General features: G+C 37.8%; 1 protein-coding gene across 1 annotated transcript in view; it reads right to left on the reverse strand.

Annotated features, from left to right (window-relative positions):
• Positions 1–1148: 1148 nt before the first annotated feature.
• Rspo2 (R-spondin 2) overlaps positions 1149–26458 on the reverse strand; it is a 158445-nt gene continuing 133135 nt past the window's right edge. Inside the window, exon 6 of the mRNA XM_004661396.2 lies at positions 1149–2890. Within this exon, the coding sequence (XP_004661453.1) occupies positions 2775–2890 (116 nt within the window). The 3' untranslated portion in view covers positions 1149–2774. The remainder of the gene's footprint in view (positions 2891–26458) is intronic.

Genomic DNA, 26458 nt, shown 5'->3' on the forward strand with positions numbered 1-26458 from the left:
TCAAAAGCCAACAGTTTGGAAGGACACAGAAGGACAATATCACTGTTCTATGACTAAATGGATACGTTTAACCCATCAAATTACCTTCTAAATGTATATGTTTATGTCAGTTGATTAATGTTGTTCTCACTTTGGGTTAGATATGCTTCTTTTTACAGAGAGCAGTGAATACTGGGGAGACCTAAAATTCATCAAGGTGACAAGGAGAAAATGCCCAATGTTTAACACTCTCCATCATACCTTCCAGGGGTCAAGGGACACTGAAGAGGAAGTGATGGAAATATTAGTGCTACTTTCTATGGATAAGTTTCTCTATGGAGTTGCAGATACTGGAGAAACTCAAAACTCAACAAAGCTGAAAATAAAAGGCTGCTGAGGGCTTGATTATGACTTCCAAGTCTCGGAAAACAATTTGGAAGAAGGGTCATTAGGAATGTAAGAGCTAAGGTGTAGAATGGAGTACTTAGGACACCGTCGTCTGAACATGAATTGATTGGTGCATTCATAACCTTATAATGGTTGTTTTTACTCCCACAAGACCTGCAAAATTTTGAACCCTCACATGAAGGTTCACCTGATTCTTAAAATACAAGCTTTGTAAAGTTGACTCTCAGTGCCCTCATTGAATTGATTCCAGTAGCATTGGAAAATTCTAACAACCAAAAATGCTCAGCTGTCTTGTGTCCAGTGGTGTTATATTTGTGACACACACACACACACAGTGTGTGTTTGTACAAGAAACATTATGTTCAGCATAAATCTGGTTAAATCCATTATTGCAGAACATGTGTATAAAGAGGGCTGGCTGTGCATGTCTTATCTAACATAGACCTTGAAACACATCCCTAACAAACAATATTGTGGTCCCAATTTCATAAATAAGGAAGCTGAAACCTAGAAAGATTTTGTCACTTGTTCTAGGCTACTCAGGCTTGATCGGAACTCAGGCAGACTGGCTCTGAAATCGTTATTTCTAATTATTATTATAGTCTAATTTCAGAGAAACTAGGATCCTAGATGCAGAAACCAACACAGCTTGTAAACATTTTACCTATTTTTAAAAGGACCATTAGTTTAGGGTAATGTTAAAAAAAAAAGGCTTTTTTTTTCTTAAATGTACTTTTCAAGCAAAAAGTCCACAAAAAGAATAATCTTTAAGTTTTTAATGCACAAAAAAAAATCTCAGAAATAGAACAGGCTTTGACTTATTAATGATGGATCACTATATAGGAGACCCCCCTCCCCACTTAGTAGATAGGAATATAGTGTAAATAGACATGAAAGGAAGTGAACACTTTAGGATTAAGTGTAAACCCTAAAGTCGCATACAACATTTATATATGGCTTATCTCATAGCAATATTTTCCTAATGATGCATATGGTATTTATACTTACAGGAATGATGCTTTTGACCCAAATGTAGAACAAAAATGATAAAGAGGTAGATTTACCACTGCAAGGTGAGGAAAAGGCTTTACCTTGCTATGCTTGTTTCCTCAAGACTCTATAATTTTTTGTTCAAATTTTCATCTAGATTAGTCAGAAACACAATGCTTACAAACCCACTGTCCTAAGTGGACAATGATGTATTTGTAACAACTGCTTTATGTCAACTGGGAAGTTTCCATCTTTCTCCTCTGTTTTAATGAACTAGATTCTGGCTCATTGGAGATCTGTCAAAATGTGACCATCAGTCGAAGGAAGTCACCTATCTTCAACTTAATTTTCTGCAATGATTTCAGGACAGCCACTTCCATAGTGATTCAAGAATTTTGGGAGGTGGCCTGTCATTAAAAATCATGAATGGTTTTGAGTCTGAACACAATAATGAAGCCAGAACACAAGTGACTTCACTAGAAATCATAAAATCTTGAACTCAAAGGGAGTTTTGGCTTCTGATGGTCAGATGCCACATGTTGGCTGTGTGCGTATATATGTGACATGTACTGGGAAAGGTCTATCAGCATTGAAACTTTAATACCAGTCATTTGACTCTATGTACAAACTAGCTTATCCTATACTTACAATGAGATATAAGCCCACCATACCAAAAAAAAAAAAAAAAAAAGAGCAAAAGGCAACAAAATATTTGTCGATTTGCAAAACTAAAATAGCATTTGCCAGACAATGGTTACGAATCACTAGAAACAAAATGACATCATATCAGCCAGTATGACGTGCTGCACACAAAAAGCATAAATACACAGTAAGGAGCTTTATATGCAGCCCCAGCAGAATCTGTACAGATTACCTCGCACTAAAGCTGAGCAGGCCTTACTGTAGCACATCCCCAGTGAAAAAGCAGTTTCACTGCAGGATAGTTTGAAGGTCACAGATGCTGAGAACACCCTGCGGTGACATTAAACATTTATCCACATATACCGGTCCTTGGAAATGCACAATGTGAGAAACGAAGGGCAGACGTGAACAGAGCTTGGCCTGCCGAGCATCTTCCTGCACACAAGTAGGCACAAAGGCATTCTCCTGCAGGTCCAGGGAGCCAGGGATAGATTCTCTCAGCTCACACTGAGCTAATTCAGGCCATGCTCCTACAATAGCTTCCACCGATGCAGGCCACAGGCTTCAGATTCAAACCAAAGCATAAATAACCCAGAGTCCATACTTGGGGCTCCTCCGTTTGCAATGTTCCTGGGAGCAGATACTGGTCAGAGCAATGGAAATGCTGGGCACCAGTGCAGGGGTGGAGAGTTGCTATGTGCACTTCTGCAAAACCAAACCAAACCACTCGGAATCCACTAGCTACGTTTTGAATTTTACTGGTTAGCTCTGTCTGTAGCCAGGAAGACACTGTGCTGTTCCTGGGCTCTTTCAATCAGCTTCCGTTTCTTTTTCCTGTTCCTCCTCTCCTTCGCCTTTGCGGTTCTCTTCCCTGCCACGGGGGAAAGGGAAAGGAAACAGAAAAGATGTCAGAAAAGGCTCTTTCTCCAGGAAAGAAAACACAAAACATGGAGAGCATTGTACAAAGCCCATCTGGAAAACATCACCTATGGAAAAAGCAGCCTCAAAGAGAAAATTGTTCACATTAATTTTGATGAAATAATAATAATTTACTAAATTGGATATGCTGTCTAAAATAGAGACTGATCTTCCTGTTACAGGGAACTGGCATATTTAAAAAATATCCCAGAGGCCAGATCAGTCTTTCAAATATCATTTTGCCACAAAAATCCCATTTACCCCCACCTACTTTTAACAAACTACCCTTTACTAGACATCTTTACATCTTTCTACTACCCCCCATGTCAGAAGGTCAAAAGAAAATAAGCATCTATCTGTAGTAAATATACCAGAAGTTTCAAACTTCCCTCTCCTAGAGACGGAGGAAGTTTTACTTTTGACATTCCCTCCATGTTCTCCAAACATAAATGTATGAAATTATATGTATGCAACAGTTTTTTTAATTTTCTATACAAATATATGAGGCCATCATTTTCTAAGTGTCTTATGGGTTCTTGCCCAAATTCCCTGGACAAGTTATTATTAATAAGAAGAATGCTTGCTTGTTTTGATATATTGGTGGCAAGTCTTACTACCAGAAAATCACCAGGTTATCCTATTTCTCTTCTTTGCTTTAGCCACTAGAAAGCCTGGACCACAAAGTACATAACTGAGGCTTCCCTCCATTGGAAGTGATTTGATGCAGTCTCTCTATTGCCTCTGCCATATTTTACTGCCTCCATTATGTGGTGAGAATTTTTACTCTTACTTTGTAAGGTCCCAACATTTCTTTGTTTGCATGTATATATAAGATTATAAGAGAGCAAAAATAAATAAGGAAATAAGGAATTTGGTTTGTATTTAAAGACATGGGAATCATAGGATTTTGAGAAGAGAAATCAGCTAATAAATCTCTGACATTAATTTCAGCTTCAGCTCAGAAACACCTCCAGCTCAGAAAGACTGCTGTAAGAACAACTCACTGTCCGTTATCTGTCCTCTCCTACTTGCTGTACTTCTGATTTTACCCAAAGCTTATGCCTTGCTTCTGTGATACTGTAACAACCCTCACTGCAGATAGAACTTTCAGTGGTGCTCTTCAATCTTCCTACAAAGCCAGTGTCTTGGGCCCTTTCATTATAATCCACACACCGGAGAAGGTGAAAGGTATGACAAATCACAAGGAAATATACCACAGATGAAAGACATACATGTTGTAGGAAACCTCAATCATACAAGATTAAAAGAATACCTGAGAATCCTAAGTTAAAGGAAGTATTTTCTGTCTCTGTTCCTTCTCATAGGAACGTGTTTGGGTTGAGGGTGGAAAACAGTTTCACTCCTCAAGACCCCAGCAAAATGGCAAGCATAGAGTCAGTTTTTGATTCTTGTTAGCTGAGCAAGTTTTATCACAGGAAAAAATATAAAGGATAACTTGTTTTTAATAAGACACTACATTAAAATAATGAGAACATGATCATGCCCCATATTAAATTATTAAGGTCCTTGAAGTTAACTTCTGGTTCTCATTAAATTCTGGCATTAACGTTGTAATGGCATCTTGCCATCATTAAACATAGTTAATCCTACCCAATGAAACCCTAGCTCAAGCCACCATTAATCAAAGCAGCTGTGAAGTTACAACTATTTAGTAATGCTATCTCTAATGATGACACATTGAACGAGTCCTGAGAAATACTTAACATGAAATAGCATATGTTAAAACTTTCAATTGTAAAAGACTTCTCACTTCTCTAATTTCTCTAAACAACAAAAACCTTTAGTTCAAAACAATCCCTGCAGACTACGTGTTAAAAATTAACTTGGTTTATCTTTCATTAGTATAAAACCTAGTCTTTCCCTTAAAAGTGAACTGAGGGCTGGGTAGATTCTCAGGGGATAAAGAAAGCCCTTGCTGTACAAGCATGAGTGCCTGAGTTGGAGTCCCCAGGACTCACATAAAGCCAGACAGGGTAGTGTGAATATTGGTAATATCAGAGATCCTAGGGCAGGGAAGGAGGTGTAAAGGGGGAAAATAGCCTAGAGGCTCATCTAACATATAAGCAGTGAACAGAGATCCTGCCTCAAATGAGGCAGAAGACAAGGACTGTCACTAGAAGCGATCCTCTGACTGCTACATGTGTGCCATGGCATGCAAATCATGCCTATACTCATACACATGAACATGCATCCCCCCACACACATACCAAGAAGTGAACTGAAATTAAGTGAGTAGAAAATAAAGCTAATATTTGATTCTTAAATATATTTGGCTAAAATTAAAACATGTTAAATAAAGCTTTTTGCATTCTTTTTTTAATTCTTCATATTAATTGTTTGGCAGAAATGCACATTGCTTTCATTATTATGACTAGAAACTCACTTTTGGATAATAGCCAATTTTATATCATTTGCCTATTAAATTATGATGATGTAACTAAAATTATCAAATGGTCATTGTTTTGCTGATTGATATAATACTGTGTATATAATAGAGATGATACTCAATATTTACCCAAAGCCATTGATATCTTAACCAAAAATTCAGAGATACTTCTGAAAACTCTAAAGCAGTTTTCCAAAGTATATGGTCATTCCTCTGACAATGATACCAGTTCCAACTAAAAATATTTTGGAGCCCTAACTCCAACCCCTTCTTCAGAACTCTCTGTGGAATGGTAATTTTTTGCTATTGTTTAGTTGGTTTGTTTTATTTTGGATCCATACCATTTTGGATACTGAATACAGTAGAAATACCAAATAATTAGGATGGCTAGCCACGATCTGACCACAGACAGGATGAAATCAACTGAAAATATTACTTGTTCTGTTTTGACTTTAAGCTCCAATTAATGTAAAAAACACAATATTAAAAGATATACAAAGGGTTTTTCATGAATGTTCTCCTAAATGTAGGTTTCCAGATATAAGAAATTTGTAAGGTTAAAATTAACAAAAGCATCTTACCCTGTCTTTATTAATTTGATAACTTATCCCAATGTGCTAATTTCTATTTCCACTTAATTTCTTTAAGTGAAACAGTTTCATAAAAGGATTTGAGAATAAATTTGGAGAATAACTTCTCAGCCTTGGAGCATTGCACATTCTCAGCACACGTTGCATTAAAACACAAGTATCACATTCATCATACCAGTAGCCATCTGACAAAGGGATGTAGCTTCTTGCTTTTCAGCTAACCAGAGAGGAGTTAGAATCTGTATCATCCATGATCAGAAGAGAAGGCTTGGGGTTCATGGAAATGCCAGGCTTCAGCACATGCAGCTCTGCTGGGAGACCTGCCACCTCCGTGCTGAGGCTGAGGCTCTAAAAGTTCAGTGGCCGTGACCCACCATCATCTCATTAATAATATCAGGCCGATCTACCTACAGGACCAAACTGTTGAAAACTATTCCATGGGTGCAAGATGAAGTCTGGACAGGACAGGCCGGCTGCTGCCCACGGAAGTACAAAGTCCAAGTTGTAGACAATAAACTCTGCTTTGTTGATTTCTTTTTTCTCATATGAACAACTTTGAGTTTTCAAAATAATGAGTAGCAACAGAAATTTAGTTGTTTAAGAGTAATGAATGATTCCTTGGGAAAACGACAGCTGCTTCTTAAAATATTTTAAAAGTTCATAGAAAAATAAAGCCAAGACCTCAGTATGATTTATAAAGAAAATTAAAATAGCTGATAAATATATTGAAACAATTAAATGCACAAATAAAATGAGATGCTATTGCAGGATTTTTACTTAAAAGTGAAAATGCCTAAAATTGCAACAAACATGCCGAAACAGGCATCAAGATGCATAGTGGTGACAAAAAAATTGATGCATCCTTTCTGCAAGGCCATCTGGCAATGTGTATAGCAGCATTAAAAATATTCATAACTTTTAACTCAGATCTATGAATCTATCCTACAAAGATAGTCTAAACTTGAGCAAAGATTTATGCACAGAATGTTTACTGTAATACTGAGAAAAACTGTAAATTACCTAATGACCTCTATGATTATTGAAGCAATAAAATATGCTTTTAACCATGAAGTGAAATATCTTATACTTTAGGGCTACAGCAATTAACTCTATTTTAATGAGTGCTACTACTGAATGTCCCTAAAACTTATTATAAATGTGTCTCAGAAAATGCTTTAAATATAAAAACACTCAATATGATTATAAGGTGATTCTTTTTTAAGGGTATGCATAATTAGGTGTAAGATTGAAAAGCTTAAGAACTATTGTCCTAAACCCTTTCGATATTAAAAATAGCTATTAGTTCATGAAGGTTGTTTTGTTTTGTACTTTGCCTAGAAAGAAGTCAGTGAAGGCAAATATGAAGAGTGTACCTAGTGCCTGATGACAGCATTTCCTAAACAGCTGAAAACAAAACTTTTTTTCAGGGCTAAAATGGCTCAGCAGTTAAGGCACTTGCAGGTGAAGCCTAAGACCCCAGGTTTGATTCTCCAATACCCATGTAAGCCATGTTTTCATCCATATACATATTGTGAATGACTGAATCAAATTAATTAACACATCTATCACTTTAAATATCTGTAAAGGAACACTTTAAATAGCTTTCCAATTTTCCAGTATACAGATTATTACTTACATCAGCTGTAGGGGTGTCATAGGAGAAAGTAAGGCAGGAAGAGCAAAGCAAACGAGTCAATTTTGGCTCCTTAGGTATAGTTAAAGCTTTTCCACAGTTAGTTTTTAATAAATTCCACATGTGTTTAGAAATGCATCTTTTCCAACTATTTCACAGATATATAACTTTCAAAGGAATCCACCACTAATGTCCATGTACTCTTATCAAATGATTCTTATTTAAAGAGAATAACATTTACTGGTTTATTGATTTTAAAAGTGTTACAAAGTAACAAGTTATGTATTAAGTAAAACTTTCTGGGAATCTGAATTTCAAATAATACATTGATAAACTTCCAAGAAACTCCATGATCAAACTCATGATTAAAAAAAAAAATACATGCAATCTTCAAATAAATTTCCAGAAGTTTCTCTACTTAGATGGTAGTTAGTAATGACACCCATCCAAAATCAAAAGTAGAAAAAAATGGACTTTCTAAGAACATAAACATGGAAATTATTCAGAGCGTCAGGATAAAGAACTCTTACTACTGATTCAGATTTACACCAATATAGAAGAAAATATTCAGTAAGACATTATGACTTACAGGGAAGCCACTATATGCTAGTTTTCTTTTGTTACTAAAAGTGTGCTAGGTTTTACTACAGTAAGGATGCTATTAAATGGATCCTTTAGTTAGACGCAGATTAGCAATTTGTCTTGTTTCGATTAAAGATTTTTTAAAGTTCAAATTAGTAGAAAAGAAAAAAAGTTAATCTGGTGAATTAATTACGCTACCATTTGGTGTGAGGGGGTGAGGAATGTCCTTCAAGAGTATGATATAACTTTTATAGGGCCAATAAGATATTTTCAAACCCTAATCAACTCTCCTGATACAATGCCTACAGCTGAGTGATGTGAATAAGGCTTAAATTGGTTCCATAAAATTTTGGTCACTCCTGTTGGTTTAACTTGAACTCTTAGGTAGAGCTCAAATAGTGAGAAGAAAAGATCCAAAGACATGATTCTATTGATTTAAAGATATATAGAATTAGCAAGAAGACGTACTTTTAAAGCAAGAGTTCTTTGGCTCATTGTAAAGGACGGTGTTTCTAGTGGAGAAACAACACCCTACTTTCGTTTAAGTGGGAGGGAGAAGGAATACATAGTTTCACCACAAGGGGGCAATAAATCACTTTTGCTCTATGAGTCCCGGTCAAGTTACATTTTATTTTTCAGTGTGCAGGGGAGCTTTAGGGCTGTAATTTCTCAAATACTTTCTTTAAACCCCAATTGAAGGCTTTTTTTTTTTCTAGCCAAAGATAAGCTCTGTGGTGGATTAAACAGTAATGAGACCCAAAGCGCGGCAGAAGGAAAGCTGTAATTGCTATCTTGTGAGGGAGACGTCTGAGGGTAAAAGGGTAATGAGTAAAGAAATATCAAGATGATTCTGCTATTCAGTGATACGGAGGTGGGGGTGGTCCTAAACTTCGATTGCCATTTTTCAATCAGGAAGTTAATATAAGCTACCTGCAAAGACTACATCCCTTGTTTGAATCCTTTATTTAAAAGAATGGAGCTGTAAAATTAAAAATGATCTGCACTCTGCTAGCCCAGAACACTCCCACAGGCTTGATGTCAAGAACAAAAGCCAATCAATCGTGGGGATTCCTAACAAAGGATCCCATCAGCTTGGCCTCCCAGCCAGCCATTTGGGGGTAAGTCCAGGGACAGCAAGTGACAGACAACTCCGCAAAGCAATTTAGAAACTAAGCATTGGGGCACAGAAAGTCTAGCCAGGGGTGTCCAACCTTTTGACTCCTCTGGATTGGCTACAGTGCATGAAGAATTATCTTGGGACACACATTAGAGTGACCTACTCATCTTCCTGCAAGTAATTAGTAGCAAGATTGGGCTTGAAGCACAGGTTTGAACTTCCTTCCTATGATTTTTCAATTTGAGATAGGATCTCATACAGAGCAGGTTGACCTTGCATTTTCTGTGAAGCAGAGGATAACTTCGAACTTCTGATCCTCCTGCTCCCACTTTCCAAGTGCTGGGATGACAGACATATGCCACAATGCCTAATTAATTTATCTTTCTTATATTCTCTCATAGCCTTAAAAGTTATTGGACAAGCACAGTTGGTTTTTGTTTGCATGTTTATTTTTTTGTTTGTTTGTTTTGAGGTAGGGTCTCACTTTAGTCCAGGCTGACCTGGGATTCATTATGTAGTCTCAGGGTGGCCTCCAAGCAATCCTCCTACCTCTGCCTTGCCTCTGAGTGCTGGGATTAAAGGCGTGCACCACCACGGCCGGCTCAGTTGTACTGTTTTTTGACCAATACTAACAAGGCTTTGAAGATAACTCTTAGGGAATTTTATGAGAAAAGCCACTGAACACATCACAAACAAAATAATAATAATAATAATAATAATAATAATAATAATAATTTTTTCCCAGAATTCTATGAACAACTTACCTGTTAGTTAAGCTTTTTGTAAATATACACTACATTGATCCACTTATTTTTTACCTTACCTTTTAAGCAGATGTATTCTACAAATTTTCCTCAGAACAATATGAGATTACAATTCATAAGATGTACCACATATTATGACAGCTTTCTATATACATATTCTCATTTAATTGAACAGTGGAGGAAATATAAGTGCTCAAGCCATGTTGAAAGGAACACAGTGCAACTATCCACTCTAAATTTATTCAAAATAAATAAAATTTTCAGGAAATGATCAGGCTTACTTGGCCCTCTTAAATCAAGTCAGAGAGAAAGCCTCAGGTTTTGAAGGGATATTATACAAACATGTTCATTTGATTTGGAGCTCTGGGAAAACTCAGAAAAGAAGCCCAAGTTCCTCCAGAGCTGACTTCACAGTGTAACAGAGCACACCTTCCAAGATAATTCTGTTAGAACTAGAGGACTTGATACTTTTGCCTTGGTCTTAAATCAATAGCCATTAACTAAATGAATAAAAAGTCCAAGAAGTAACATTTAACACTGTCATCTTACAGCAAACATTGATTTCATTTGTATTCACCGCACTTTCTATAGAACTAGACGATCATATACACCAGTGAAAATAAAGTAATGGTCTCTACATGGTTGCTATAAAGAATATACACTACTGATCCCAACCTTCCACCCAAGAAGCAGGTCTTGCAAGAAGACAAGCAACATCTGCTTTATTATACATCATCCTGCCCCTGAATAGCCCTGTGATTTTACAGACTTATCCCCTCGCCTCTTCCTGCCTCAACCTCTTTCATCTCAAGTGCATATTCTCAGGAGGAAAAGTCAGAATGTCTTGGTCACTCTAAATTAGAACAGTCGCAGATGCCTGGCCAGACCTTGGATGGCTTGTGCACAGGTACGTAGAGAGCTAGAGTGCCAGGGTGCAACAGCATAATTCTGGCCAATCCTCTGGATCTCAAGGTTCAGTTCACGGATTTGGAAATCACAAAGTCCTAGATTCAAAACAGAGTCGTGTTACTTAAAAGATATTTTATCTTGAACCATTTTCTTGCATTTGCTAACTTGGGTTTTGTCATCTCTAAGCTAATATAGCAAATAGTGTCTTCCCTGATGTTGATGTGACAGAGGAGGTACAAGAGTCTATGTATAAACCTTAAATGTGACAGATCTGGACTACAGATGCTAAGTAAGTACCAGCACCATGTCAGGCTCTTAGTACGTATTACTTCTAGGTCACAGGAAAACTTGCAGGGTAAGCATTATTTTCGTTTTGCCAATGAGGAAATAGGTTTAGAGAAGCAAAGTAAACATATTGCTCTAACTTGAATAGCTCAGCAATGATGCACACCAGCATCTCGTAGGTTCTAAAACCTGTAACCTGTTTCCACTTTGCCCTTTGGATCCCTTGTGCCCAGCAAAATGCCTCTGATCTCATCATCCTCTAAATTCCTGAACAAGCAAATTAATAAGTAAATACAAGAATGAAGAAATACATCAACTCCCTCACCCAGTCTCACACTACAGCAGGGTCCCCTGTGTCCTATTAGCTCCCCAATGGCCTGATCTACAACTACCTTTTTTCTCCCATTAGCTGCTTTCTGAGGCAAAAGCTGTCAAAGCCTCCATTTCCCAGGGTCAAACAACACACGCAGACGCTCTAACTCAGCATCAACACAGGGAAGAACACTGAGATGTCTGTTTTCATCTGGGAGTCAGAAGATGGTTAGCCTCATGCTTCTAAAGCCAGTGGTGGAGAACCCTCCAGAGAGTTCTTAAGACCATGTTCCTTCACCTTGTACCAACTCCCGAACTAAAGCACTTGAACTTTATTCTGACAATTCTAAAGAATGTCAAAATGAAGTTAAAACTGCATGCAAGTCAAGAGCATAGCATTCTGGTGTAAGGCAAGGGGCAAGCAAGACAAAGGACTTTGGAGTAGGGTCAAGAATGTAGCATTCTGCCAATCATGGTAGCGCACGCCTGTAATCCCAGCACTAGGGAGGTAGAGGTAGGAGGATCGCTATAAATTCAAGGTCACCCTGAGACTACATAGTGAATTCCAGGCCAGCCTGGGCAAGAGTGAGACCCTACCTTGAAAAAAAAAAAACCCAAAAACAAACAAAAATGAATGTAGCCTTCTGTGAGGGTGCTTCAACCTACCTAAATTTTCAATTCTGCTAATACCCTACTTTCCAAAATATAAAATTAAGCAAAACTCTTTTTCTTAGACTCTTTTCTTTGGTTGTTGGTAATACCACAAGATATCAAGCAGATACAAAACTAAGCATGTTGAAAGGAACCCACATGCATAGAATGAGTTGCCCAAGGGCTGGAGAGTTGGCTTATTGGTTGAGGCACTTGCCTGTGAAGCCTAAGGACCCAGGATCGATTCCCCAAGATCCACATAAGCCAAATGCACATGGTGGCACCTGTATCTGGAGCTTGTTTACAGTGGCTGGAGGCCCTGGCACACCCATTCTCTCCCCCATCTCTCTTTAAAACAAAACATGTTGCCCTAGTTAATGCACTGATCAAGGTAGTATAGGCCACTCATGTGGCAACCGTCATGTCCCCTATGTTTGTGCTCATTGACTTGACTTACTCTATAAAATATTCCTATTTATTCCACATATGGGTTGTTTTGAAAGTTGGTCCAAGTTGGTTTGCATGAACTCCAAAGTTAGACGAAAAAGAAAAACCAAACCTGGACGTGGTGGCACATTGTCTTTAATTCTAGCACTTGGGAGGCAGAGATAGGAGAATCTCCATGAGTTTGAGGCTACCCTAAGACTACACAGTGAATTCCAAGTCTTCATGGGCTAGAGTGAAACCCTACCTTGAAAAAAAAAATTTTTTTTTTTTATTCCAGCTGAAGATTTTAAAAAATATAAGCAAGTGTGAGGTTTCTTCTTAATGAGGAAGCAGACTTGGCACTTCAAAGCTGCAAAGACAATGTCTGGGAAAGTAATTCAGTTCTAGAGCACTTGCCTAGTATACATGCATAAGGCTCTAGATTTTATCCCCAGATATGAAGAGCAATACAAAAAATTTTTAAAAAAAGATAAGAAAAGCACCTCTCAATCCAGGTAACACAGATATCAGTAACAACCAGAAAGTGAGCAGATTACAAAATGAAAGAAACAAAAAAAAAAAAATCTATTAAAAACATTCCTTTTCTTCACAAAGGTGCTTTTTATCTGTTAATTCCAAATTATTAAGTCATTATCATTACATTGGTATCAGCTCTGTGCCAGGTACCAAGTACTTACTTCCCATAAGTTAACTCTCGTTAAAAATTCCCCTATAGGTGCTGGAGAGATGTGAGAAGTTAGGAGCACTTGCTTGCAAAGCCTGATGGGTTCAATTCCCCAGTACCCAAGTCAGGTGCTCAAAGAGATGGTGTGTCTGGGGCTCATTTGCAGCCGGCAGGAAGCCCTGATGTACCCGTGCTCACTGACTCTCTCTCTGCCTCTTTCTCTCTGCCTCTCAGGTAAATAGAAATATTTTTTATGCCCTTGGAATAAATTTATCTTTATCTTTATCCCTACTTTCATAAAAAGGAAATTTAGCATCAAAATGTTATGCAAATAAGGGTCGAAAGTGGTAAAGATCAGGTCTGAACATTGTCTGGTCCCCAAGCTTATGCTGTTACCCAAAATCGTATGCTTCCTTTCATTATTCATTATTATTACAATAAGCACGTTCTTTGAGGTAGAAGAGAGGAGGCCAGCAGCAGTCTTTTCCTGTTACTCAGAAATTCCTATAGACCCCTTGAGCTGGTCATTTAGTTAAATGGCTGAACTGTTAAATTCATAGATAGGAGCCTGGGGCCATCATTGGTGTGACACACACCCAGGATGATTAAGTACATGTTTCCTATTCTTATATAGCAAGTAAAATAAACATCTCACAAAATACTCTCTCCATTACATAAAAACTTATATTTAGGTCTCAGCAGAGTCTTTGTCAAATCTGAGCAATATATTTTAATATGAAATAGTATTTTATAACAGTTTCTTATTGACTTTTTTTTTTTCAAGAAGGGGTCTTGCACTAGCCCAGGCTGACCTGGAATTCACTATGGAGTCTCAGGGTTACCTCGAACTCATGACAATCCTCCTACCTCTGCCTCCCAAGTGCTGGAATTAAAGGTATGCACCACCACACTGGGCAGAGAGGGAGAGAGAGAGAGAGAGAGAGAGAACAGCTACCAGGAAATAGACCTCCTGTCATCAGGCTTTATGGGCAAGCACCTTAACCAATAAGCCATCTCTCCAACCCTACAGTAAATTTTATTTATTTAAATATTAATTTATTTGCAAGCAGAGAGAGAGAGAAGAGAGAATGAGAATGGATGTACCAGGGATTCTAGCTGCTACAAAAGAACTGCAGATGCATATGCCACTTTGTACATCTAGCTTTACATAGGAACTAGAGAATTGATCCCAGGTAATTAGGCTTTGCAGGCATGTACCTTAACTGCTGAACAGTCTCTCCAGCCCTAAATTTTTAGTAGCATGTTTAGCACATCTCATGGTTGAGAATGACATTTCTAAGGTTTCAAAAAGTCTACAAAAAGTCTTGGGTCAAACTGAATCTCAATGTCTTTGTATGTGACTACCAAATATTAACAAGATAGTTTTTAAGTTATCTTGAATCTCAATAACATTGTATACAACTACTAGATATTACAAATATTTTGTAACAATAGTACATGATTTTTATTGTTTTCCCACATTCTAATTGTAAGAAATTAGTTTATACCTACATCATCAACTAATGATGTTATTCAGAAATAAAAAAAGAATCAAGACTGTCAACACGTATTATAAACTAAAGTCAATTAAGCAATTATGTGTATACTCATATAAACAACATCTGTTATAAATTTATCAAGTACTGCTTATTGTCGTGTGTGTGTGTGTGCGCATGTGTATGTGTGTGTGCGTATATATCTCTGTGTGTGTGTGTGTGTGTATGTATGTATGTGAGTGTGTATGTATGTGTGTGTGCATGTGTGTATGTGTGTGTTGCTAGGGACTGCTCACAGGGCTTTATGCATGCTACATAAGTGCTCTATCACTGATCTATATCCTCAACACTCTTACTCTATTTTTATATTATTATCACCTTAATGGCAGTGTTAAAAGTAGTAATGTAAAACTAAAAGTTTACACATAATGCAAAAATTATTAAAATATAACAAATTATTTAAAATAAAATACTACAGAATCAAAGGGACTCAAGAGAAAGATTCACATTTCAAACCACTGACTTCAGCAGATATTATATGACATTTAACAAGCCAAATTATACAACAAATATCAGTAAAAGAAAAAGAACTTTTCATGATGTTGTCATAGCTGACTCATAGACCTGTACTGAACCATGAGGTAAGTGATCAGTACAGTGTAGTTGTAATTCCACAGAACTCAAGCAACTGAATGTCAAGAAAACAACCCAATTTAAAAACGGGCAAAGAACTAGAAAGATATTTCTCAAATTAAAAGATATGACTCTCCAATGGATCTGTTTAAAAAGTGGTCAACATTTCTAAGCAGGAAAATGTAGCTTAAAGCCACAATGAGATATCACCCCATATCTGTTAGAATGCTTATTAGGAAAAGAATTCACACTGGTGAGGATTTGTAGAAAAGACAGTCCTAATACACAATTAGTAGGAATGTAAATTACTACAGCTATTGTGGAAAATGGAGTTATCTTAAAAAAAAAAAAAAAAAAAAAAAAAGCTAGCAGGGTGTGGTGGCACACACCTTTAATTCCAGCAGTTGGGAGGCAGAGGTAGGAGGATCATCGTGAATTCAAAGTCACCCTGAGATTATGTAGTGAGTTCCAGGTCAGCTGGGCTACAGTGAGAATCTACCTCAAACAACAACAACAAAAAATAAGCTAAGCTAGAATTACCACATAATCAAGCAAACCCACTTTGGTGCATATGGCCCCCAGAACTAAAATAAGTATTGTCAAGAGGGGTTTCTGTACTCCTATATTCACTAGCCATAAAAGTCACACTATGGATGCATCCGAAGTATCTGCCAAGGGATTAATCGTTAAGAAATGTGATAGACAATGGAATATCACAGGCCCCTAAAAAGACAATGTATGATCTTCCTTACATGTAGCAACTAAAAAAATATAAATGTCATACAACTATAATAGAAAGGTGGAGGGAAAAGGAGGGATAGAGAAAGAGATGTTTATCAAAGGCTGTAAGGTTTAAGATTGAAGGAATAACTCTTAGTGATTGACTGCATTATATGATGGCTACAAAATTAAACAATGTCTTATACATTTCACAATTCTAAAAAGAAAAATCCTATAGTGCTGGGTATCAATCCTTGTGCATGCTGGGTATTTTACTAGAAAGCTATAGGCAAGCTCTCAAAAAAAAAAAATTAACATTATCATCACACACAAAAAAAATGTAAAGTTGATGAGGTGGTAAACATGCTAATTAGCCTGGTATAATCTTACATGATTTTAAACACACACACATGAGTGAGAATAAAACCTCCTGTTGTTTCCCCCTTTGTATCAGTTGTCAATTAAAATACATTTCTGAAGTCTATGCCTGAACAGTGAAAACAGCTGTGGACATTAGCACAGAAAAGATCTGAAGCATTTACTTTGCTGCTATATAGCATACTACATGGCTCGCTTTTGGTAGGAATTCAGACTTTATGGTAGCAAAGGCTTAACAAACAGACCAGTGTAGCAGAATAGAGCCATACTATGTATGTATCAAGATGTAACATGACAAAACAATGGACAAAGACTGGCCTTTAAATAAGTCACATCAGAATGATTGTTTACTTTTAAAAGGAAGAAGATAGTTTTCCTAACATCTCCCCTTCCCTCTCTCTCTCTCTCTCTCTCTCTCTCTCTCTCTCTCTCTCTCTCTCACACACACACACACACACACACACACACACACACACACACACAATATCAATTTTCAAGTAGAACAAAGCCTTAAATGTAACTGCATATGAAAAGACTCTTGAAAACTTTTAGCACACAGAAGTAGAGCAGTATGCCTAAAACTTCATAAAAATCTCAGCACAGGGCTGGAGAGATGGCTTAGCAGTTAAAGCACTTGCCTGTGAAAACTAAGGACCCCAATTTGAGGCTCAATTCCCCAGAACCCACGTTAGCCAGATGCACAAGGGGGTGCATGCATCTGGAGTTCGTTTGCAGTGGCTGGAGGCCCTGGTGTGCCCATTCTCTCTCCCTCTATCTCCCTCTTTCTCTCTCTTTCTGTTGCTCTCAAATAAATAAGTAAAATTTTTTAAAAATCTCAGCACATACATCTATAATAAAATTAGTATGCCCCATTCAAAAAGACAACTTAAGGGTGGAACACAAGACACAAATTATAAGAGATGTTTGAAACACACAGGCCCACCTATCTAGAATCATAGTCCATGTGTAAGCTCACCCCTCTTAGTTGCATACATATAAACATTAAAAGTTAAGATCCACATATGAGGCAGATCATGAATTTTTTTATATTTCTAGTCTTGGTATGCCTGCAGCATATATATTTTTTCAATTCCACTCATTTTCCTATAAATTTTATTACTTCATGTTTCTTTGTAGATGAGTACAACTCCATTGTGTATATGTACCACATTTTCATTATCTGTAATCAGTTAATGGACATCTAGACTGATTGCATTTTATAGTTATTCTGAATATAGCAGCAATGAATATCGACGTAGAAGTATCTCTGTGGTGGGATATGGAATCCTTTGGGTATATGCCTAGGGTAGGCCAGCTGGGTCAAATGGTACTTGGTACTCCACATTTTTGTCATTGTTTTTGAGGTAGGGTCTCACTCTAGCGCAGGCTGACCTGGAATTCACTATGGAGTCTCATGGTGGCCTCGAACTCATGGTGTTCCTCCCACCTCTGCCTCCCGAGTGCTGCACTGTACATATTTTAACTCAACTTCTGTGTTTAGGTTCCCTTCAAGTCTCTACCTCACTTCACCTGTTTTTCAATTTGATCATGTTGTCCTCTTATCCCAGTAACTTCATTATGGCTTTATCATTATCAGCCCTTCCTCTCTTATGCAGCTTTTTACCAGGTATCTGGTTACTGGGGCAATAAAAGTAATTAAGACACTGCCTACCTTTTGTTGCTGTTGTTATTTTTGTTTTGTTTTTGTTTTTCAAGGCAGGGGTCTTGCTGTAGCCCAGGCAGACCTGGAATTCACCATGTAGTCACAAGGTGGCCTTGAGCTCAAAACAATCCTCCTACCTCTGCCTCCTGAGTACTGGGATTAAAGGCATGTGCCACCATGCCTGGCTTGACACTGCCTACCTTTTGTGCCCATGTTTCCTTATTTGGAAATTAGGAATAAAAATAGCCAACCCACCTGAGCACAGTGGCATATGCCTATAATCCTAGCACTTGGGAAGTTGAGGAAGGAGGATTGAGAGCTCAAGGCCAACCTGTACTACACCATGATAACTTTGATTCAAAAGAAAAGCAATTAAAGGCCTCATAGCCTGAGCTCAAATCCCCAGTGCCTACATAAAGTCAAATGCACAAAGTGGTGCATGTGTCTGGAGTTTGTTTGCAGTGACAGGAGGCCCAGACATGCCCATACTCATTCATTCTCATTTTCTCTCTCTCTTAAAGAAAATATTTAAAATAAAAGTAATAAATAAAAAAGTAAATATGCACTCTAAATAATCACTGAAGTAACTGAATGTTAACATATTTAGTGCACTTTCACTCTTGGTATAAAGTAGAGGCCAGGCACACAGCGGTGATCTGTACATTTTCTAATTGATACCATCGTGGTTTCGTCCTTGAGCACAACTGTCAGCAGCAGGACAGAAACAAACACTCCACTAATTTCCTCATCTTAGCCCTTGAAATGTTTTGTGGCTGAAGCTTCCTTCCAGGTCTTGACAAGTTTTCATTTACAGTGTCCTTCACTGTTATCCAACCTAGTCAATGTTTTAGGAAGAAATGTAGAGGTGTGTTAGCAAGAGAAAATCCATTCTGATGCCATCTTAAATCAGAGGTCAATGGTCACTAATCCTAAATGTGTTCAAATATCTCCTATTACAAAGAGCGAGTGCAACTCACATCTATGTGACTGGGAACTCACGAGTCTAATGCTATCTATGCCAGAGGCAAATGACAAATTCTCAAAGTCCTACCTGATAATCACTTATAGGGCATAGCTTTGAGCACTCCTCTACTCTATTTAACTGTATATTAAAATCTATGTACATCCACTGATACTGGAATGACTATTGTAAATACCCAAGAGCATAGTTAAGTATTCTTAATAACTTTAAGTATCAAGGAGATTTGAATCTGAACCTAAACCTCTTTTGTGGTTTTTCAAGTATAGTTTCTGAAAGAGAGAAAAATAGCTGGCCACCAGGTTCCATATAATTTGCATGTTCTTTAAGCCTTATTAGATCATTCTTTACCCCTTCCTGAAAGTATACGGTTAACAGATGTACTGCATAGCTGACAAGTTTGCAAAAATAATTAGTTTTATATAAACACATACTGCCCATTCTTCTTTTGAAATGTCATATTTATTTTAGAGCCTCGGAATTTGTTCTTGCCAAAGTCTTCCAAATTACACTGCAGATTTCTACAGCATTCTGCTTCTAGTATAATCTTTTGGTTTTCTTTACTACAGATATTCAGCTGATATAAAAGTAATAGAACTGGGATAAGCGCCATTCTATACATCCTATATATTAAACATTGAAAAGTGGTGAGCTCTTAGAAGCGGATCCTTTCCCACATCATTTCAGCACAAGGCGAGCATGGCAGAGCGGAGGTTAGGTTACGAGCGTACTGCTCGGATACCGCCGTGCATGAAGTTTTACCTCTGCAACTATGCAGCCTCGTAACTGGCATATTCACTTCTACAACCATCATTTATCCAAAGTCTCATAGTTGGTATCTTCTCTAAGCTTTGGCTTTTCATTTATTGCACACGATAGACAGCAGGTACTTGTAACCAAAAGTAGCAGCTGTTTGGATCAAAGAAAACCAAAAGTTGAGCACAGCTTATGGCAGACCATTAGCATTCAACACATGTCAATGGTGATGGTGATGGCTGGTGGCTGTCACTGATAATAAAAGGAATAAACAGTGTCAATGAGAACAAAGGAGGAAGAACAGATATCAGCTTTCCTTAAACCAACTGCATGAAACCACCTAAACCAGAATCAAACTACAGGAAAGGTTTGACTAGGCTTCCTGACCCTGTTAAAGTCGTGGCTGAGCTGTCCCAGCTCAGTCATACCAGGAATTGTTAGCTGGTTGACTGGTATCATAAATCTCTCTTCTTTCTGCTGAATACTTGTGTCTGCTGGTCTAGATGAAATTCATTTTATATCCTCTGACTCACACAGATTTGCAAAAGTAACTTTGTTGTTTTGAGAGGTTAAGTAATGCTACAGAGGTACTTGGGTCCAATAAAGCAAGGATCACACAGCAAAAGGAAAACACCCAAAGGAAAACAAATGTGTAGAGGAGATAAATTCACTTCATGATGGATGTTTACCAAAAAGAAATTACATCCACAATTCTCTCAGCTGGGGACCAATGGTAAGTTACATGCCCCCCTGTTTAGCAGCTGAAAGCCAGCCAGATCCTGCGGCTTGGCTCCCTCACAAGCTTTAAATACATGAACTCATAGAACAGCACCCAAGAAAGCAAATAATATGTATGCTGCTCTCAGCTAAGAAGAGAGGAAAGAGAACTTGTTCAGTACGTATAAGCTTGAAGAGGTTATACAGATAAATATGTTCAGATTTGCCAAAGTAGAATGTACATCAATTACATCTTCAAAACTCCCTTTGTCTACAAAATCAGTACCTCCTTCTCTCTTCTTGTCTCCCTCATTGCACCTTAAGACTCCTTAGGATAGGCTTAAGAAACTTGGAACAGGCATATATTTCAAAATCTGCATTGCTTCTGTTTTTTTTTTTTTCCCTGCATATACCAATAGATTTCACAGTATGAAGAGGAATGGAAGACAATTATGTCTGTATCATTAATGCTTACTTGATAGTTATATGATGATAGGTCTATCTATAGGAGAAAAAAAAAATTGCTAGCTAGAATCACTTGGCCCTTATTCAGCTGTGGTATTCATAGAAAGAACCTACCTACTCACTTATGAAAGAATTACCTACTCGCTTATTTGCAGTCCTTCAGGAGAGTCTGATACTGCCTTTAGTTTGGGAAATACTTCTCTACATTGTTGAGAATGTTTTATCCTAATTTAAGTGACATTCTTCTCAGTTGTAGTATGTGGATCCATGCATAGGGACTATAGAAAGCATCATACAGTGCTGACTCACTGAGGATTCATTTTAACTTTCAGGACAGGAATTCTTTTACAAGTGGGTAAACTGAGGATGTGCTGAGGTGATGTAACTGTAAAAGTCACAGATCTAGCAAAGCAGCTGGGGTATGAACTCTAAAGCTACCAGTCTTTAGCCATATGCCTTAGTTCCTGGTGTCACTGCTGTTGTCAGTTAGGGAGACTGTAGGTTGAGGCAGCAAGAATTGCAAGAAATGTGAAGACAAAGGAAGAAGAGCCAATGCCACAGGTGCTTTCACCCAGATCTCTGACACTCCAATCACACTGGCTTGCCAGTGTCCTCCCATTATGAAGAACAAGGCTTCTTTATCTGCTAAGGAACTCAAACATTACAGGTCCACCCTCCATCTGACTTAATGCACATCCTTCAATGCACCATCATTCCACTAGGGTTGCTCATGGCATAAAGATGCATTCTGACCACAAAGTTGAAAAACAAACACCAGTGCACTAAAATTATATAGTCTTGGTTTTGTCATAATTACAAAGTGTGTTGCTTCATCCTCAAATAAGTCATCTAACTCATGCTGGGTATTCAATAAAGTCTTACTAAATAGACAACTATGATCTCACACTTGGAGAAGCTGAATTCCTGTCAGAAGCACCACCTCCCCCCACCCCCATATCAACAGCAGAGCCAGGCACTGAGGTCGGCCCCATTACCAGACATTTGGCTTGACCACTTTGTGTCATTTTTCATCCTATGACTAGATGATATGGATCAAATCCTTACTTCACTAATTGACATGCTAAACTACCAAGTAAGGTTTTATAATCCAATTTGTTTCTCATCATTTAGGCAGCTGTTTTAACCAAACTGTGCTAATTTGTTTCAAGGCATACATAAAATCCAGCATTCCTCTTCCGAGGCTGGAAAAAATGCTAGTATTTTGCTATTGAGTAAAAAAGAAAATGTTTAGATTACTCCCATCAAATTCTGTGACATGAAATTAAGATAATTATAAGAAAAAAATTAAACTTAACTTACTTGATAATTTATTAATCCTCCACTAAAAATTATACCAACAATAGACAAAAGTACCATTGTATAAACTAGCTCTCCTCAAATTAACGCTATTTCCCTCACAGTAAAGAGAGTATCAATATAAATTGTGTCTTTATTCTTCCCATGTCCTCCAAATCATAGCTTTTCATTACTTCTGGCTCCAAGATAGCCTGAATTCAGTAATGCCCTTGGTAATTTGAGATCTGAGGTACACATTTGATACAAGCCTCCTTTATTTTCCCTTAAATGCCTTCAAAAGTACATGAATGTTATCACTCCACATGATTTTATGTCTGGATGCTCAGTGTTCATAAAGCTAACTGAATCAGATGCTTGTATCATCTCACTGAAACAAACATGGCACTAAAAGCTAAACGGGAACACAGATCAAATATAATAGAATAAAAGTCACAGAAGTCTAGTTACGCAAAACTTGGAAATAACAACCAACACAAAAAAGCAACTTAAGTAAGCTTCAGGGAGTTTCACACCAATTACCACAGAAGAGTCCCATGCTACAGAGTGGAGTAAATCAGGAAAACCTTGTCAAATCAGATGTATTTTCCTAGTTTTCTTTTTATTGTCTCAGCAAAGAAATTTCCATGCACTTGGATATATAAGACGTCCAACTCTGAAATTCTTAAGCACTCAATAAAGAATGTAATATATATACACATAATCTATTTCTAGATGCCTATGCAGGAGGAAGTGAATGTTTAATGGAGAGGGGAGTGAGAGAAAGACCCATGAAGACTCACAATATGCCTTAGCATCTGCATCTTAGCACCACTTTCTTAGGAAAGTGTTTAAAAGTTGGCTAAAATGGGCTGGAGAGATGGCTTAGTGGTTAAGGTGTTTACTGCAAAGCCAAAGGAAACCAGTTTGTTTGACTCTCCAGGGCCCATAAGCCAGATGCACAAGGGGTCACATGCATCTGGAGTTCATTCATCTGCAGTGGCTGGAAGCCCTGGTGTGCCCATTGTCTGTCTGTCTGTCTGTCTGTCTGTCTGTCTCTCTCTCTCTCTCTCTGCCTCTTTCAAATAAATAAATAAAATAAATATTTTTTAAAAAGTTTACCAGAATTGAAAATGAGGTGACCACAGTAATTGAAGAAATGCAACATGTTAAAAAGATTAATGGGTAGAAATGTTGAAAAATATACACATACATATTTACTTATTCCATAGTAACAATATCTACATACAACTACATGATGAACATTTACTCTTCTAAATTTGTCTCAAAAAGACAGTGGAGAGATCACTTAAGAGACTCCTAATGGAATTAAAGTGGGCAGGAAGAAAGAAAGACTGGGTACAAATAAGTAGGAACAAGCTGTCACGGGGCCAGAATCAAGTGGTGCCTGTGGCTATGTGGCTTTGAGAAATAGGACAGCAGAGGAGCTCATGCTAGACTGTGGGTAGAGTAATTAAGCAGATGATACCTGCTTAATAGAGAACAGACGGTTGAACAGTGTATTTGAGGGATAATTAGAAGTTGTTTTACCTATTTTTAAATTTTCTATATATGTAGGATAACCAGATGGAAATGTGAAGGGCAGTAGTAAGGATGATGAACATATTGAGAAGAAGTTGGGTTAAAAAATGGAAGAAAATATACCAAAAAGATCACAAGAGATAAATAAGTTCTCTCTCCCCCCTGGCTCAGAGAAGGAGGAACGAGACCCAGTAATAGCCAGAGTTAATACTTACTATAAAAGAGCAGCTCTGGGGACTGGAGAGATGGCTCGGCATGCAGGAGCACTCACTGCGCAAGCATGAGGGCCTGAGTTCCATGCATACCCCCATGTGAAAATCTCACTGTGGCCTTGCATGCCTGTCAACCCAGTCCTGTAGGGACCAGAGGCTGGGGAATTCCTACAGTTGCTGAGAACATGGCAGCTCCAAGCCCAGTGAGAAATTCTGCCTCAAGGAAACAAGGCAGGAAATTAACAGAGGACATCAATGTTCTCTGTCCTCTGCACACATGTGCATGAACTGCATGCATCTGCACAGCCACATGCATATAGTGTACACACACACCATACATTCAATGCATACAAGCCAATAAAAGAGAGAGAGAGAGAGAGAGACACAGAGAATGCAGCTGGCTCTAGAGTGCTTATCTAATAGGTCTTGGGCTTTAATACCAGTGCTACAAAAAAGAAAAAGGTGCTATCTCCTACAGACAAACAAATTTTCTAAAGATACACAGATAAGATGGAAGGTGAATGAAGTGACTTCAGTTGTCTACCATATAGAGAAAACCATATCATCTTTTGAGAAGAAAAAGTCAAGGATTGGGAGCTGTGGATATGACTCTGTTCATAAGTGCTTACAGCATAAGCATCAGGACCCAGCATCCATGTAAAACACAGGCATGTTGGCATGTGCCTGTACTCCCAGTGCTAATAATACAGAGGAAGGGAATGCTAAGGGCTCACTAGCTAGCTAGTCTAGCTGAATCACTGAGGTCAAGGTTCAGTGAGAGACTCTGTCCCAGAATAAAAAAAAAAGGTGGAAAGTGATTGAGGAATATACCTGTAGACTTCTAGCCTCCACATGCATGTATACACATGTACAAACATACATGTAAATACACATATACCCACAAACACACCCATACAAATGTAAAGAAAATATCAGCAACAACAAAAGTGAGGGATAGAATAATGTAGGGAGTGAGAAATAGGGAGAAAGATACCGAGGCAACAGATTCAACAAGCTAACCCAAGAGATGACCTCAGGTGGTGGGGACACTTGTCCAGACAGTCTGTGATCTCTTCAGCCTTCAGGGAGGGGCAGATGCCTTGGAAATGCCAGAAAGGAATAAGGCTGTGAGAGTGACAAATACAAGCTTTCCATCCTTATTTCACGTGGGTGGCTCAGGAGGCAGTTTCTGCCAGACCATCTCTCTATCCTTTAGGAAAACTAATGCTGAAACCTATCTTTATACAGAAAAAAAGAAAAAAAGAGCTCTGACATTGACTGCTTGAGAGAAGGCCCTTCACTTACACATACATAATTCTTCCATCTGATGCTAAATTTTCCATCAACACTGTACTATTGGGATAAAAATTCAAAGGCATGATTTTTCTAGTACTATAACCTAATCTAAAGCTGATGATGTGCTACAAATGTAAATATAGGATCACAAAATATTCCACCTTTAAAAATAAATTGGCCAAAGAGATTGCATATCTATTCATATGAAATATGTATGTATTTAAATTATCCATTTCCTGTATTTCTAGCCTCGTAAAAACCCCCTTTTTAAATGTATCACCCATTTAATATATATACGCACATGCACAAGTAAAATAATGTGTACATATACACACATACATAAGTAAAGATGTTGTAGTATCACAACATTAACAATTTTTAAATAATGAAAACAATCCATGAAAGATGTCTGAAGGAACTCATGTTGGGTTTTACCTCTGAGGAATATTTTAAAATTATTTTCGTAAAACAATTTTTCACAAAGGAGCCAACATGGCCCTAATTCTTATTTGCCTTAGCTGGCGCCATGCAAGACTTAGTAGAAAGCTTGGAAGACAAGAACAGAAGCTAAAGCTATCTTTGTAAAATACAACAAGTTATAAATCCAACAGTTTTAATGCAACTTTGGATTCATTTCAATCCATCTGAAAACTAAAGACTTTCTTCTTGGACCTGATCATCTATTTATAAGTATTGAACTGTGAAAATTTCAAAACTCTTTGCCAATGTGGAAGTCTTGGCCCCTCATCTTAAAAACTAAAATTACTGTTTTTTTTTTTTTTTCTAAGCTTTTAAAGGAATGCATAGGCTTTTTGGCCAAGATGAGTACAGGTTACAAAGACAATTCACCAAGAAGGAAATGCAATGGGTAAGCAAAGTGAAGAGGGGACCTTCTAAATTAGCAGGCAATTATGTACACCTGACAACAGATAATGCATGCTGTAGAAAACGTGCTAAGATTATGTCTTCAAGGACAAAATATAGTTCTGACAAGGTGTAGTAATGCTGGT

The sequence above is a fragment of the Jaculus jaculus genome, chromosome 2 (assembly GCF_020740685.1).
Source record: "Jaculus jaculus isolate mJacJac1 chromosome 2, mJacJac1.mat.Y.cur, whole genome shotgun sequence".
In the NCBI taxonomy this organism is placed as follows: Eukaryota; Metazoa; Chordata; class Mammalia; order Rodentia; family Dipodidae; genus Jaculus; species Jaculus jaculus.